The following is a 16672-nucleotide window of genomic DNA, read 5'->3' on the forward strand; positions in this document are numbered from 1 at the left end:
GTCTGATTAGATGCAAGGTTTTATGTCCTAATAAAATTTAATATGGAGGAGACAAACATTTATAATATTTGATCTACCTAGGATTTACCTCGTAGAAGAGTAATGTAGGGGTGTCATTACCAATACATACAAGGAGAAGAGAGAGAGAGAAAGCAAAATGCTACTTGAGAAAATTTTCCTTTTTTAAGGAGGATGACATAGAAGGTATAAGTAGGGGACATGGGTGCCACGTCACCGGATAAGCATTAATTAGCTTTGAATCTTGTCAAGTAATTTCTAGGGATTTTGGTGCTAAAGTAGCTACCGAACACCATAAAAGTTGCCAAAAAAAGCATTTTTCTACTTGGGAGAATGCCAAGCATGTGGCAACCAAACAGGCCCTAGTATGATTAGATTCAAGCACTGGAATTGGATTCTTATCCTAATTATGATTAGATTCAAGCACTGGAATTGGATTCTTATCCTAATTATGCTCGATTCCGGCGGTTGCTTCTAAAAACGAACGGAATCAGTGGGTCGAATTAATGGAGGAAAATGCCAAAATCTCTTTCCCGCCTCAAGAATATTCTACCTCAGTCGGAATGAAGCTTTAATTTGATTTTTTGAATTAAATTTTTTTTTTTATTGCCTTTTTATTTCTGTTGTGCTGGACAAGGAAGTGTGCTCAGATCCCCACTAGAATCCCAAAAGAACACTGTAGAAATGACCAAATTGTTGGTCAATTACATTTTCAATTTGGGAAATGATATCACTGCTTGAGGATAAATTCACCCCCTTTAATGTTTTTCTTTGCCTTCAAAACTTAACGAATAACATTACAGGGGGGGCATTTTATCGCCCGGTGGGGGGGGGCGGGGGCGCGCATATTGTTTCCCTTTCCTTTTTTTAAACTTTCCTCTGCAAGTAAGGATAAATTTTGGCCGCATCCAAAGAGACCTTTGGCTTCTATTGAGACCAAAGGACAGCTCTTATAGTATACGCTCACTTCATCCCATCAAGGAAGAGTCAGCAGCAAAAGGCCACATTGAGGAAAGCTTCAGTAGGATGCAAAATCATTGTAAATACAATAAGAGCTTCAGTAGCCGTTCACTTCACTTGACAAGATTTGATTTGAATCCCTCGACTCAATCGGTCCCAACACCCAACAATTGTGTATTTCTTTGTCATCGATACAAAACTGTACCCCTTTGGACATCATACACATTTTTGGATGTTAGGATTGCACAATTGGCGTGATTTTAGGGTCAGATCCGAAACATGGTCAGAATGGATGGTTCAGATCAATTAAAGGTGGGGTCCAGTGTTGGGCACACCTCAGTTGTATTATTATAGCTTGTACTTGCTAGCTAGATCAAGATCAACGGATCCAATCATGCCCAGATTGAACAAATGGGGATGAGCAATTCTCTTCCTAGTAGTTCTCTTATTATAAAAATTGTCAATATTTTCAAGGAGTGTCCCTCTTAAAACAAAGGAGCACATTTATCATCATCTCCTTGAATTATTAGTAAAAGTGATATTTTATACCCACATCCAAGGTTTTAAATTTCGGCCTTCACCGGAACCGAAATTTTAGCCGAAATCCCAAAATTCGGTAAGGCGCTCGAAATGTTGTTTTTTTGGGCCCTTCAGCTGAAAATCTGTAAAGAATAAAAAATTCATATTTTATTACGAAATCTACCAAAATTTCCATCGAAATTTGAAATTTAGTCTGAAATTTGGTAAATTTCGGTAATTTCGATTTCAGATAAAAGCCGAAATTTAAAACCTTGCCCACATCTCAAAGTTTTTTTTCATGGAATATTGGTTTATCAAGAGCGGTAGAGTGAATAGGTAAATGAAAAACTGTACTGAAAATAAGAGTTTTGTTATGTGCCTGTTGCAGGCTTATAAAGGGAATAAACACTCCCTAATATAAATACATTAGTAATTAAAGAAAAGCATAAATATACCTATACAGTATATGTACACAAAAGATCATGTAAATACAAGAAAAAGAAAGAAATAAATCACAAAAGAACAAAAAAAATAAGCAAATAAAGGGGAAAAAAAAGAAAAATAAAAGACTCTCTCTCTCTCTCTCTCTCTCTCTCTCTCTCTCTCTCTCTCTCTCTCTCTCTCGTACTGAAAAGATAATGAAAGAAAGTGACATCGACTTTGATTGTTTTAGAAGGATGTCATCCATCAAAATCTTCCCAGTTGCTCCTATTTCCTCTCCTATGTACATTCTCTAGCATTTGCTCGTTGGGTCTAGAGCTGGACATAAAAAAAAATTAATCAGAGAAAATAAATAGTCTCTTAGGCAACCACACACACACAATTGCAATGATAATTCCTGTACTAAGAAGGCCTTAGAGATCATAATAATATGAAGAGTGACATACTTGCTCTGAAACTTCCTCCTTGCTCCCAACTGAAAATGAAAGAAAGAAAAATAAGCAAATAGTAGTTATAAGCAACAACAGATTGTGATCATTACAACATATTGCAACTATTATTAACAATGCATCTTGCCTAGGCATCTTTAGCTGAATTGAAACACATTATGAACAACAATATAATCATCCACGACTCTACTGATTTGAAGATTTGGACAGCAAATGCAAAAACTACACACCCCTTTGAAAGTGCTTATGATTCTTTTCAATCCAAGTTCTATCTGGGCATGGTTTTACCACATGACAGAATATCCTTGGAATAATAAATGCCAATGATGAAGAAGCGGGAAAATAAATTGAAAGCGTATGCTCTCTATATTCATACGAAGCTGAAAAAATTAACTACGTAGAATTCAAATCTTCCTCCTCTTATTGTTGGATGTGGAGGGGTATTTCGCTTCTCCTTTCGTTGAAAACCTTGCAGCCATTGCATGATGTCCTTGAGTGAATTATTTATAAATCCCATGGGTGATGGTCAGAACGTGCTACCCAAAAACATATTCCAAGGCCACATGATATCATCTATGGACTGAAAGAAACTCAAGAATATTATACAGAAGGTCGGTCTTCCCAAAGACATACTCTCACATGTTCAGCTTTCATTTGGATTTCCTAGATCTTGAAGTAGACTTAGCAAAGATGATGTGAATCCATCACAACCAAGAGAAAGAGAGGGAAAACTATAAAATCAAGATTAAGATTAAGAAGAAAGGATGACCAGAGTGGAAAAGGAGATCGGTTCATGAACCCAACCAGGAAGGGTGAAGAAGAAAATGGAAAAACGATGCGAAAAGAAAACTAGGACTAAAAATAAAGAGATATAAGAAGAAAGAAGGGACATGGAGAAAATAATGCAAGAAGTGAGAAGGATAAGGGAGTTAGGCTTATAATCCCAACCGAGGGGGGATGAGGGTGAGAGGAGACAAGAAGAAGAAGAAGAAGAAAAAAGAAAGAAAGATAAGAGTTTAGGGGTAGTAACTGGCCTGATATAAAACATCACACTTCAGAAAAGGCATCACACGTACACAAGAGAGAGCAAAAAACACTTCAACTATTTATTCATTCCATCATTGTATAGCATAAAAGAAAAGTTACACGATGCCACATAAATATAAGAAATGAAAGAGAAATAGAAAGTTCTAAAATCCTAAATAAAAACTAACACTTTTGCGCTAAAATACGCTCTAATGACTTAAAAGACTGCCCACTTAAATTTTTGCCATATGTCTGGGGGCCTGTCTGGATAGACAGGAAGAATCCAATCCTTTGTGAATTGTGGACAGACAAATGCGTGCCGATCTCAAAATCAAATATGAAGAATATATCCGTAGAGAAGAAATTAGCTGGCGTCAGAAATCCAGAGCCATATGGCTGAAAGAAGGGGATGGCAACACGAAGTTCTTTCACAGGATAGCGAATGCCAGACGAAGGATCAACAATATAAATTGTTTATCAGTTGAAGGGGTGCTGATTGAGAATCCAGAAAGCATTAGGGCCATTACAGTGGAGTATTATCGGAATATCTATTCTCAAAACTATACATGGAGACCAAAGATCGAGGGTCTGGATTCCAGAACCATATCCTAGGACAGGAGGATTTGGCTCGAAAGGGAATTTACAATGGAAGAGGTTGAAGAAGCTCTTCGGTCGATGAAGAAGGAGAAATCACCTGGCCCCGACGGCTTCCCTATGGGATTCTATCTTAAATATTGGGATGTGTTCAAACACGATATCATGGGCTTCATGAATGAATTTCATGACAGGCATTCTTAATGATGGCAGCAACTCTACATTCATAACTTTAATTCCGAAGAAGGAAGGGGCTGCAGAGTTGAAGGACTACCGCCCTATCAGTCTTGTAAATGGCATATACAAACTCCTGGCGAAGGTACTTGCTCAACGTCTCTCTTCTATTATGGAGAAAATCATTTCCAAATATCAGGTGCCTTTGTTAATAAGCGTCAAATCTTGGATGGAATCTTAATTGCCAATGAAATCCTTAACTCGACAAAACGAGGGGGTGACAGGTGAACGATTGTGAGGGTGGACCTTGAAAAAGCTTATGATCATGTGGATTGGAATTTCTTAGATCTAACACTCCAAAATATGGGCTTTGGAGACCGTTAGAGAGGATGGATAAGAGCATGCTTAACTTCGGCAACCTTTTCAATCCTTATTAACGGATCTCCAGCTGGCTATTTCAAGAGCTCCAGAAGGCTAAGACAGGGTGATCCTCTTTCTCCTTATCTCTTCATTATTGTGGTGGAGGTGCTAAGTCTGTTAATTACCAAAGCTGAAGCCAAAGGGTATCCGTCGGGCCTTAGAATCAATTACCGATCGAATTCGATATCTCATCTTCAATTCGCTGATGATACCTTATTACTCGTGGAAGAAGGTGTCAATCAAATGAGGAATGTAAAAAGACTATTCTGGTGGTTTGAGATTGTTTCTGGGCTCAAAATCAATTTCTCCAAAAGTGTTGTGGCTGGGATAAATATGGAACCTGATCAGGTAATGGAACGCGCAAATGCATTGGATTGCTTGATGGCGTCATTACCGATCAAGTATTTGGGTCTGCCTTTGGGCCATGGGATACCTAAAGCATCTCTCTGAGATCCAGTTATTGAACGGATCGAACGAAAATTGGCGACATGGAAAAAAAAGGTATCTTTCCTTCGGAGGCCGAATCACCCTAATTAAAGCGGCTCTCTCGAATATGCTTGTTTACTTCATGTCTTTGTTCCGAATACCGGCTAAGGTAGCATCCCGTATTGAAAAAATCCAGAGAGATTTTCTCTAGGAAGGCAACGATAGCAACAAAAAACTTAAACACCTGCTGAAATGGGATGTGGTTTGTAAAGCTCGAAAGAAGGGGGGACTGGGAATCGGAAAATCAGATTAAGGAATCGGGCTTTACTTGGTAAATGGTTATGGCGTTTTGGTACGGAAAAAGATGCGTTGTGGCACAATATTATCAGAATCAAATATGGTTGTGATTGGGGAGAATGGGTATGTGGAACACCTACTGGTGGTAAGGGATCTGGTGCGTGGAAGTCTATAAGTTCCACTCAAGCATCATTTCTACCGTATCTTCGCTTTAAAGCCGGTAAAGGTGATTTCATTCGATTCTGGTCCGACCTTTGGATTGAAGATCAAACGCTACAGCATCGCTTCCCGGACCTATTCCGAATCGCGTCCAACAAATAGGAGCGAATCGGAGGGGTTTCGAAACGAGGGGGTGCATACGGGAGTGCATTCTGGGATGTTAGATTCAGAAGAAATTTAAAGGATATGGAGATACCTAGCTTTTTTATCCCTCATGCAGCTTCTCTCCAAACAATATTTATCTCCAACCACCGAGGATGAGTGGATTCTCAAGGCGTATTCTCGGCAAGCTCGTTCTTCTGTAAATTGAGCAAAGGAACGGACCGGACTCCTCAAGAGCACGTGTTTGGAGAAATGCTGCACCCCCGCGCATTTCTACCTTTGCGTGGACCATTGCTCATGAGTGCAACAACACCATTGATCGTCTAAAGCGCCGTGGGTTTCAGATGGCAAACTGGTGTATTATGTGCCGAAAGGAGGAAGAAACGCTCGATCATTTATTTATTACCTGCCCTTTTGCCTTCCACATATGGATGGCTATTTTTCGTGCTTATGGTGTGTCGTGGGTAATGCATAATAGTGTAGCACATGTTATTTCCCACTGAAGTGGCATGTTCAATGGATGCCTTGGACGTCTTATGTGGTGAGCTACCCCCTATGCTATTCTGTGGCATATTTGGAATGAACGCAACTGTCGGACATTTAATGGTAAGGTAAAAGCTTGGAGACACATATTGTTGGGTGTGAAGCTCTCAACTATTGCCTGGGCCCGCCGATCGGGCGGAATTCCATACACGGTGGGCATGATCCTTAGAGAATGGGGCATAGTTGCTAAGGAGATGAAGATATCCCCCAAATTGCACCGAGATGGGAACCACCACCGGAGGGTTGGTTTAAGTTAAATTTTGACGGCAACTCTTTGGGGAATCCTGGCAAAGCTGGTATAGGCGGAACATCATGACTTTCTCGGGTCCTGCTGGAATCTGTGATGCTAATGAGGCCGAGGCGAAAGCCCTCTCCTAGTCGGATTGCAATGGTATGTGAGCCATAATGTGGGACCATTGATCATCGAAGGCGACTCTACCAATGTAATTGGATGGGCAGAGAACTTGGGAGGTGGTCCCTGGCGGCTCCACCAAATACTCGATGAAATTCGGGATTTAGTGCGGGAGGTTCATCCATTTCTGCAACACCGTCGGAGAACGGCAAACACTGTAGCGGATGTCCTGGCTAAAGATGGGGCACATCTACCCGATACTCGATTCGTAATTCAAATCAAGTCGGGTATTGAAGGCCCTCCTGTGAAAACATTGTAATTTTTTCTTTTCTGGGGACATCTTGTCCCTGCCTGCTTGTACTGTTTTGTTATTAATAAAAGTTAACTTAAAAAAAAAAAGACTTAAAAACACTTAAAAGACACTTGAAACTTAGAATATGGGCATTAGGATGGTCCTCACCAAAAGAACTCAGAAATCCTCCATATTCGAATTCATTCTTAAGCTCCAAATCCAAGAAATACATAGTTTTCACAGGAGAAACCAGAGTATGGCCAGATCAAGATTAACACTGGTGAGCCTACGGCACCACTGATCATTCTCACATTGGAGGTGGTATCATTAGAAATTTCCGTGGCGAGTTCATCTCGGATTTCTCTAGCTTGTTCGATGTGTTGAGATCTATATTTCTTTAGAGCTTGCAGATGAAAGAAATTTCAATGGAGTATGGATTGAGTCTGACTCTGTGGTTGCTAAAAGTCATAAAGGGAGATATCAGATGAACTCGGAAGGCCCTTTATTTGCAATCCTAGATGATCCCTAATAGAATGTCTCAAGATCAGAAAATCACCTATATTTTGAGAGAAGCGAATTCCATGACTGACTGATTATCAAAAACTAAGTTCCCCATTATATGATTTTGATATCCTAAAGAAGAAACTTCAGGGCCACTAAAAAAGGAGATAATTCAGGATGATTGCAGAGGACAAACATATGTAAGAGTGTAGTTTCTCCTTTTCGTTATTAATTTCTGTTAGGGGTCCAGCCAAACCCCAGCTTATACAAAAAATAAAAATAAAAAACTAATAATAAAATCAAGTTTTTTTCCCATTTTAGGCTGGATGTTTATGGACACTGCATGACATAAACCTATGGTACAAGTTACAACTATGCTCAAATTCGACGTATGATATTTATATTGTCTAAAATCAATCAACAGCTCCAATACAAAATAACCAAAATTTTCAAGAAATAGGATCAGACCTGTAATGACTCAGCGAGTTAGGAACACTAGTTCTTCTCAGAAATTAACTTGTTGTGTAAGACCAACATAGAAATTAATTGTCGAATAGAGCAAAAACCATATTTGGAAAAGGAAGTCACTTTCTGATAGATAAATAAAGGAAAGAAAGGGAAAAACCCTGATCTCAAATGCTATTCATAATGAGAAATATTACATGGTTCAGCATAAATCGAAGAGATACTTCTTTTTCTTATGAACAACCAAACATGCACCCACTCTAACATGAATGAATAAGGGAATTATAATTACTAAACATGAAAACTTACAGATTTTTGAGCCACATCCTTCTTTCTAGAATAACTAGAATCTGAACACCTGCGACCACGGGCAAGGCACGATGTGCGCAGAAGAAAGTCCTGGATATGATTGTATATGCTGCATTTCACCATAGGCAAAAACTTCAGTCACATATAATGAATTAAGTTACGCAATGAAATCATTTGATTAAATGGGTCTGAAAGAAGTCAAAAACAATATCCAATTCAGTACTATTGAGAAAATAACAACATGGGTCATAAGAAGATTTTAATTTTCTCAAGTGCTACAACAGTATCCGAGAAAATAGCCCCTCTGGGTTATTCATAAATTGAATGCAAGACACCCGTTTTATGCTTTTGGAGAAATAAAAGTCAATTTTCAAAAAAAAAAATAATAAATTGAATGCAAGACACTCCACATGGGCTACCGTACACCTCCTAAACCCTAATCGGCAAAGAAGTTTTATTTAATTATTATTATTATTATTATTATTATTATTATTAAGGACAAGAGAGGAGGGGAAGGGGATTGGCGGTGATGGTTGTGTGTTGAAGGGTGGGGGAGAGGAAAATCCCCAACCCAGAAAAATAAGTGCACCTCTCGCATTAAAATTAGGTGTTTCACTACTGAAATCAAGCCAAGATTACGGAAAGGGAAAATATTTGACTTCCAGGGTGGAAAAAGTGTAATTTTCTCCTCTCATGAAATAACTTCTTTTGGAAATGAAAAGCATAAATTTGTGTTTTCTCACTTCGCTTGCCTCTATCATCACCACGGCCATATCATCCTACCAAAACAAAACTGATTAACTAGGTGTGTCCAATGTCCCAACAATCATTCATACAGGAAGTGACTCAGTTTAGTAGCTTGAGACAGTTACGTGATGAATTCCTAACGAAAAGAATAGGTGTAAGTGAGAAAACAAAAGCCACAATAGGTGACAGGTGCTTCAGGGATTCTAACACTAGTATGGATCAAAAGTCCATGATGACTATTTTTAGATCTTCTTCCCAATTCAACAAGAAGTTGTCACATCTGTTTCTCTAGCATCACCGACTTCATCCTCGTCGTTCTCAACTTGGAAGTAGAAATTTAATCGTTCCCCTTTCAATTCCACGAACAATATATCAGTAGCTTGTTTGAACATATGTCATGCACGAAATGAATGGCATCTCAGGCCTATTTTGCTCCTCTTTCAGTAGTCTCTTGCTCTTTTATCATCAATAACATAGTTTCCTCGAATTGGCATTGCATCTTTTGTAATGCTAATTAAAAACATGACTTTTCTTGCATTAAGGCTTTCTTCATGTCAATTCCTATTTGCTTCCCCTGTTGTAGTTTCGCCGTAAGTTCTTCAACTTGTCTTTCCAGTTTATTCTTGAAAATTTGTAGAGCATTGGCTAAAATCCTCTTGTAGGTTTCCACTCGGACTGGGCTAAATTTCGACCAACTAATGGATTCTTCCTGGAGTAAATATGGACTCCTATTTGACTAAAACATAGACACTTATTGGACTAGAACATAGACTCGTATTCATCTTGTTGCCGGTGCAAGTAGGCCACCTCTGGTCACTTAAGTGACATGGTGTCACTTGATGCTATGTAGGCCCTTGTGGTCACTTAATAACTTAAGTGGCAACTGAATTGTATTTAAAACTTAAAATTTTCATAATAAAGATGTAGGGCCCATTCAAACACGTCAAACTTAAGGATCTAAATAAGGATCTTAAGTGGTTTAGGTGGCAAAGACTCTACTACGCCACTATCACTCAAAAAGACTTAAATGACACTCTAAAATTAAATAAAGACCCCTTCAATATCAGGATTGTCCCCATCAGACGTATTCCGGTAAATTTTTACTATGATTTGGCCGACACTTAGAATTTATTGCCGACTCACGTGTCCTGCCGTGTCCGACACGACACGAGTGTCCACACGCGCCGACACTCATTTGAACACTTTTACTTGTATTGCTGGAAGTGTTAAACTAATGTGGGTGTGTGGGCATGTTTTTGTACCATGTCAAGCGTGACATTATGTTTTTTTTTTTGAATATTGTGTTTACCTCATTTAGACAACTCGTATCCATGTCAAAACTGGACACACGAATCCATATCCAGAAGTCATGATTACATATACTTTCTATTTTAGCCATGTCCCCGTTTCTAAAGTTTGGGGGTTTATCGTGTCCGACACTTCGTGTCCGTGTTGGCACGCGATACTCGTGTCCGTGTCCACAAATCATAGAATTTATATGAGTTTTTTTTTTCCTTTACAACAGCTACACGAGTATTTTTTGGCAGAATATCCAGAGAAATCGTAAATATCCATACTTGTCATGGTTGTGATCAAATACGGTTAATAAATCCATCAGAAATCATGACGCATTTGACCTTGTACTTGTAATCTAGCACTTGAATGACTTGTGCCACTTGACTCGATCTTCTTTTTCTCTTTGTATGCAAATTAAAAGAGGGAAAAAGGATAACTCTCCAAGGCAACCAAGTCAATCCTTACATGTTCAATCCACACATGGAAAACCTGGGTGCACCGAGTCACCAGTTTCAATTGTCATGTTCATTCATCAAATCCTAAAAAAAGACAGAATTTTTTGCGTTGAATGCTATATGAGGTAACAGAATGAGTTTTACAGATAGAACAACCAATTATCACAAAGAATTCTCATTCCAATAAGTACAAAAAACAAAACTAACATTATTGGGCACAAATCAACAAGCAGATTTCTCAAGAGTGAAAGCTCAGCTCAACAAAACACTGAACTCTCCATCATTAGAGATCTAAAGTACTTCCTATCTTATGATCTAAGAAGAGACAGCTAAAGGGATAAACAAATTCATAGGAGAACCAAAAAAAAAAAAAATCTAAGAAAAGTTTAATGATACAGATTAGCAAGTTATACCTCAGCCGGTGCCTGTTGCAGGCTATGAAGAAGGCAACAAAACCATTTACAATGCTTCGAATTGCACGGAAAACCTGCAAGAAGTAAACTTAGATTTTGACGGACAAAGACACCATTTATAATGGCAGTATATCTGTAAAAAGTCTCGGAACCTGTGAGAAAAGATCACTCCAAAGCGAACGCCAGATGGAAATTTCATAAGTGCCCACTGTTGATTCAGAAGTAGACGCAAACTGAAATATGCTACTGGCTGTCAACCAAATCTCCCATACAAAATCAAAGAAGTAGGAGCAAACCCAAGCTATACAACTTGCCGATGCTAGAACCAGGCGAATGGGAGCAATTAGTAGTTCCCAAATGGCCCAAAATAATGGGTATATAATGAACACCGCTGTAATATAACAACCATGAAAACTGCCATGAATATGATGTAGGAAAACGTAATAAAACATAAATAAATAAAAAATGCCATTATTGAGGTTTATATCATACCCATGCTCCAAACAGAAGAAAGGGCAAACCACACTGGATAGAGTACAATTTGCACTAGTTCTGCCGCTAAGCTGCATGTAGTTGCAATGACAATCCAAATAACAGAACCAAAGCTCTCCCCTGTTTGAAGACATATAAGCCAAAAGGGAAGAAAGAGCTCTGCAAGCTCTAAAACTGGCCCAGCCATTGGCTTGGTAATAACTGAAAATAATGACTTGGTAGCACGTGTAATCATTAGTGACCACTTAACAGCTTTCTCAAAATTATGGAGAAAAAGCATGGTCCCCAAGTACTTAATCCTCGATATCATTTCCCAAGTTTCTATCCAGTCAAAGAGGGGTCCACACAAGCGTGATGCAGTTGCTTTCAGAACAGGAACATTTTTATACAGATCATAAAATCCAATGACAACAGTGACCACTGAAATTAGCAAATATAAAGCTCTTGCCAGAGGGCACATCCATGGACGATAAAATTGGCAAAATAATGGATATGACTGAAGAAAAATGACCCAGGATGGAAGCCCAGACTCTAGCAAAGTAAGTAACCGCAGATCAGACATAATTATCTCCTTCAATTTAAATGGGAGATCTCGGTCATTGAACCTAAACAAAATCAAAACATCCTTGTAAAGGGTAGCCTCAAATGCTATGGCCGCATTTCCCCTTTTAAAGCTATGGTTAGAAATAGAAGTAGCTGAATGTCTCGGCGAGTTAAAAATTTCGCCCTCTGCTTCCTCTTTAACAGTATCAACATCACTCTCTGTACTTGTACATTTCATTATTTTTCTTCTCTTGTAAGGCCCAGAAGGGGGAGGGGGTGTGTGTAGTAAACTTGTTCCATATTCCATGCCTGCGGGATACACTCTAAATTCACTAATACTACCATGGCAAGATTCCGACTTGGATGACTCATCATCAGTACATATATTTTCACCATCACTAGTAGAATCGATCTTTGAAAGATCATCTCGAGCATCATAAAATACCTCTCCTACAAGACTTTAACACAGTATAAGTTTTGAAAAGGAAACCCATGACACATACTAGAAATTATGGGAGCCAGAAGGAATACCTATATGTGAGATTTTATCCAGATATTCCTGCAAGAGATAGTGCTCATATGATGTTCCTGAGAACCATGAACAAATGCAACTTGAAGCTTGTCCAATACTGTCAAATTCCCACCTTTTCATTAACTTTGCCTCTACCGCCATAGATGTATCTGTCTAGAAGTACAAAACTATTACAAATTAAACAGACTAATGGTTGGACCCATGGTTTTAAATTTCGGCCGAAATACCGAAATTTCACTGAAAGTAAATAACCCGAAATTTCGGTACCGAAATTTTAAAAATTTCCACTGAAATTTTGTCCGAAATTGCCGAAATTTCTGAAATTTCGGCCAAAATCTTGTAAAATACTGAAATTGAATTTCTAGATTTTTCATGATCTCAGCCGAAACCAACAGTTAAATCCTCAGTTGGACCAAAGTGAAAAAACACATGCAATTTGAGGAAGTAATAATACCTGAAGCTCATTAAGATAATTGATACCGCGCACGTTGGCCCATGACACTTCAAATACAATAAAGCCATATAATGTCCGATGCAATTCACTATTCAATAGCACAGAAGCCCTCAGTTTCTTCACTGGAAGCAGTGCTTTCTTTTGATGCAATGCAGCATCAATTACTGAGAACCATCTTTTGAGTTTTCTGGCTTCACTTGGGTTGGAACTGGAGCGACTCTTCAAATCGCGCCTTTTCCCAAAATTCTTTCCCGCGCGACTTGCTCTAGTATTTGCAAAAGGAGAAAGCCTGGACTGCAAGGGAATAAAAATTCAACATTTTAATGGAGCTATTATCTTACAATAATAAGGAATTCATCGTGAGAGGAAATCTTGGCAACCTTAGTAACCATCAATTGCCAAAGGTGTGCAGACCGTGATTCTTGCTCTATCAACCATGGCCGATTGTCCACCAAGATAAAGAACTTGTTACTTTCAGGGGCCAAAAACAGGCTAAGACGTGAAAGGTAAGATTGTAAATCCCTGCAAAACACCAACAGAGTGCTACATGTAACTAATCAAGTAATCATCCTTCCTTGCCAATGGAAATTCATTAAATGCTCAAAAAGTTGCATCGCATGTGATCTTGAATACACAAATACCCAATTAACCTTGTCACCTTTCTCAAAAAAAAAAAAAACCCAATTAACCTGTGTAGCTTCAACCACCCCGTGAGTAAATTGTTAATGCGTAAAGCAAAATATGACCACACAAAATCTACTATGTCCGCAAAAAAAAAGGCAGGATTCAAGAACTCATATAGTCATTACACCACTAAAGAAACTAACCACTCAAAATTTAGCACGGACTGAAATTCCTTAGGTCAAATGTTTTAAGAGTTTCGTGCATTATAAAAAACTGTCTCATGTATCTTGCTACTGCATTCAAAAGTAAATAAATAAACAACTAAAAATAGCGGTCTTATGTAATATGTAGCTTCAGTGTCAACAGAATGTGGACAGCAAAACATTCAAGCCCCAGGGCTTTCACTTGGCATTTTGAAACTGGCTTCCCCTGCTCCCATTCTAGAACAAATAAATTGGGAAAAGCAAACAAAACCCATGTTCGTTTATTTCGTCTACAACCTTATATACATATAGCTTCAAGGAAAATAAAAATAACAATACTAAAAGTGATAACTTTCCCATTTTATATGTCAACCTGAAAATCATCCTCTTATCCAGGTTAACTACCTTTTCCTATTTGATCCTATCTTCCTTTAATTCTCATTCTATTGTTCTCAATTTTTTCTTTCAATGGCAACTACGGTTATTATATAAAAGGGGGGCAACGCCAGGGGGACCAAGATGTCAAAATACAAGCCAAAACAAAAGAAAATAAGAGAAAAAGGCTAATAAAAAATATATAAATTGAGCCTATCGACTTCAGAACAGGTGAGATGATCACCCTCACAGTTACCCAATCTCCTAACATGCTAAAAAATCACAAGATGACCCTCTATCTAGTCCATGTTACCCAAAATCATCACCCTCTTAATTTCTCTTCCACCCATAATCCATCTAAAGCCCTTTGGCATGTGCATGATGAACAGTTTGCAAAAGAATGCCATCACATTGAACATGAAACAACCAATTATACATACAAACAATCAATGCCCAATGTTTGAAATTTTTATTGTGAAATGGAGTGTGACCTAAGAAGTGATTTTTTCCATCCTTTAATCAACCAAAACTTCAGTTAATCCCAAGCAATATAAACATCAAAAGCACCAAATACCTGTCACCAGCATCCCAATCTGTGTGTATTCTATTATTCATTGTTTTAAACTGGAGCAATGATGATAAATTGATAAAAGTAAGTTCAATCATAAGCAAATAATTTCAATTTATGAAGATCCCGTTTATTGTATCTGTTAAACTTACCCAATTTGTAAACTTGTTAGAGAGAAGAAATGACAATTCTCGCCCCTCTCCATGACCTAAACCTAAAATCTCTGCAAAATGAAAAAGGAACAACATTCTCCAAATCAAAATAAGAAAAGAATCAAGAAAACATAACAGAAAAGTTGGGAAAATAAAATGAAAGAAACCTGGAACAGCATCAAAACAGCAATTCAAAATCCAAATTAGGGTTTGGGATGAAGAAAGAGAAGAATTGCATGGTGAGTTCCGAGACGAGATCGGCACGAATAACATAGCATTGAAGAAGAAGAAGAAAAAGGAGGAGAGTGGTTATAGAGATGTCAGCAGAGTGGAAATATTAAAAAAACACTCCAATTTTTCTCTCTCTTTCTGAAATTATGAAGAGAGAGAGAGAGAGAGAGAGGTGGGGTTTGCTTGGCTTGCAAGGTGTGGCGTGAGATGCCTGTCGTTATGAACACGTTGGAAGAGACGTCATTAATGGAGTTTGGAAGAACAACCCTAAAAACCCTAATTTTTAAATGGATTTGTAAATCCAAATACTTAAAATCAATTTCTTCGGAATTCGCGTTCCCATTGATGTTTCTGCTTCGATACAGAGAAAAAAAGGTGGCAGAGAGATTTAAGATTTGTACGCTTCCAGTTTGAATGATACACACAAACGAAAATTTGAGGAGAGAGATTCATGGAGTACGCGTTTTGGATCTGACGTGGATTTTGAATAGATGTTGACGGTTTGGATTCAGTAACTGGATTAACGCGGGCCCTACACTATGAAATTGGATAAACATGAATATATATAGAGAGAGAGAGCGAGAAATGGAATATGCTCTCCTTGGTAGATGCTCTCGTTTTGATAAACACACTCCTTATTCTTATGGTTTCAATGGACCCGCGGGATCCGAACTCAGAAATGATTCGAATGTTGATCTGATATTATTTTTTTTGTAAGGGCACTCCTAATTAGACCGGGCGGGGCGGGGCGGGGTGAGCCAGGTTGAAATTTTTACGGGTCACGAATCTTGGACCCGCACGGGCGGGGTCGACCCGCCGGTCACCCGCTTTATTATAACGATTAACGAATGTTGATTTTGTCTTTAAAAACTTCTCTGCTAGGTGCCCCATATGCGTCACACATGTTACATCAGACATGTGGCGAATATATCACTTCTCTCAAAAAGGTTACCGACATTTTTTCTATATAAAAAGTAAAAGGAAAATTTGCAGTGACGAAATTATCCTCGACCCACAATGAAAGAATTTAATCAAATGTCAACTAAAACAAGGGCAGTTTGGGTATCCAGGGGATCATTACTCCCAGCTCAACTTAGTTTGAGCTGGGATCATTACTCCCAGCTCAAACTAAAATTATCCTCGACCCACAATGAAAAATTTACCGGTCATGAATCTTAAACCTTCACCCGGCCAGCATGGGCCGCTTTATTATAACGAAAGTTGGTTTTGTTTTTAAAAACTTCTCTGCCAGGTGCCGAATGCTAAGACACACGTCACACATGTTACGTAAGACATGTGGCAAATATATCACTTCTCTCAAAAAGGTTGCCGGCTTTTTTTGGAAAATTTGCAGTGACAAAATTGTCCTCGACCCACAATGAAAGAATTTAATCAATTGTCAACTAAAACAAGAGTAGTTTGGGTATTTGACTACGACAGCTCAACTTGGGTAGTGAGATTTTAATAATTTGACGAAAAT

General features: G+C 38.5%; 1 protein-coding gene across 1 annotated transcript; it reads right to left on the bottom strand.

Moving 5' to 3' along the window:
- Positions 1–1930: 1930 nt before the first annotated feature.
- On the bottom strand, positions 1931–15680 carry LOC143849715 (G1/S-specific cyclin-E protein). Its single transcript, XM_077358873.1, has 11 exons — positions 15129–15680; positions 14962–15032; positions 13420–13561; positions 13040–13333; positions 12585–12738; positions 11511–12503; positions 11171–11409; positions 11019–11092; positions 8108–8216; positions 2385–2413; positions 1931–2256 (listed from the first exon to the last, which is right to left on the bottom strand). The coding sequence occupies exons 2-11, from the start codon at positions 15012–15014 to the stop codon at positions 2178–2180; spliced, it is 2166 nt and encodes a 721-aa protein (XP_077214988.1). The 5' UTR covers positions 15015–15032; positions 15129–15680; the 3' UTR covers positions 1931–2177.
- Between the last annotated feature and the right edge of the window lie 992 nt (positions 15681–16672).

Source organism: Tasmannia lanceolata, unplaced genomic scaffold (genome assembly GCF_043159265.1).
Source record: "Tasmannia lanceolata isolate RefF3 unplaced genomic scaffold, GAP_Taslan_0.1 ptg000018l, whole genome shotgun sequence".
In the NCBI taxonomy this organism is placed as follows: Eukaryota; Viridiplantae; Streptophyta; class Magnoliopsida; order Canellales; family Winteraceae; genus Tasmannia; species Tasmannia lanceolata.

Bases quoted from the DNA above. Each gene is read 5' to 3' on its own strand.
- LOC143849715 (XM_077358873.1), bottom strand. From the start codon at position 15,014: ATGGAGAGGGGCGAGAATTGTCATTTCTTCTCTCTAACAAGTTTACAA. The intron at 12,739-13,039 runs GTATTATTACTT...TTGTACTTCTAG, and splicing joins ATTATCTTAATGAGCTTCAG to ACAGATACATCTATGGCGGT. The intron at 8,217-11,018 runs GTATAACTTGCT...GGTGAAATGCAG, and splicing joins TGCAACAGGCACCGGCTGAG to CATATACAATCATATCCAGG.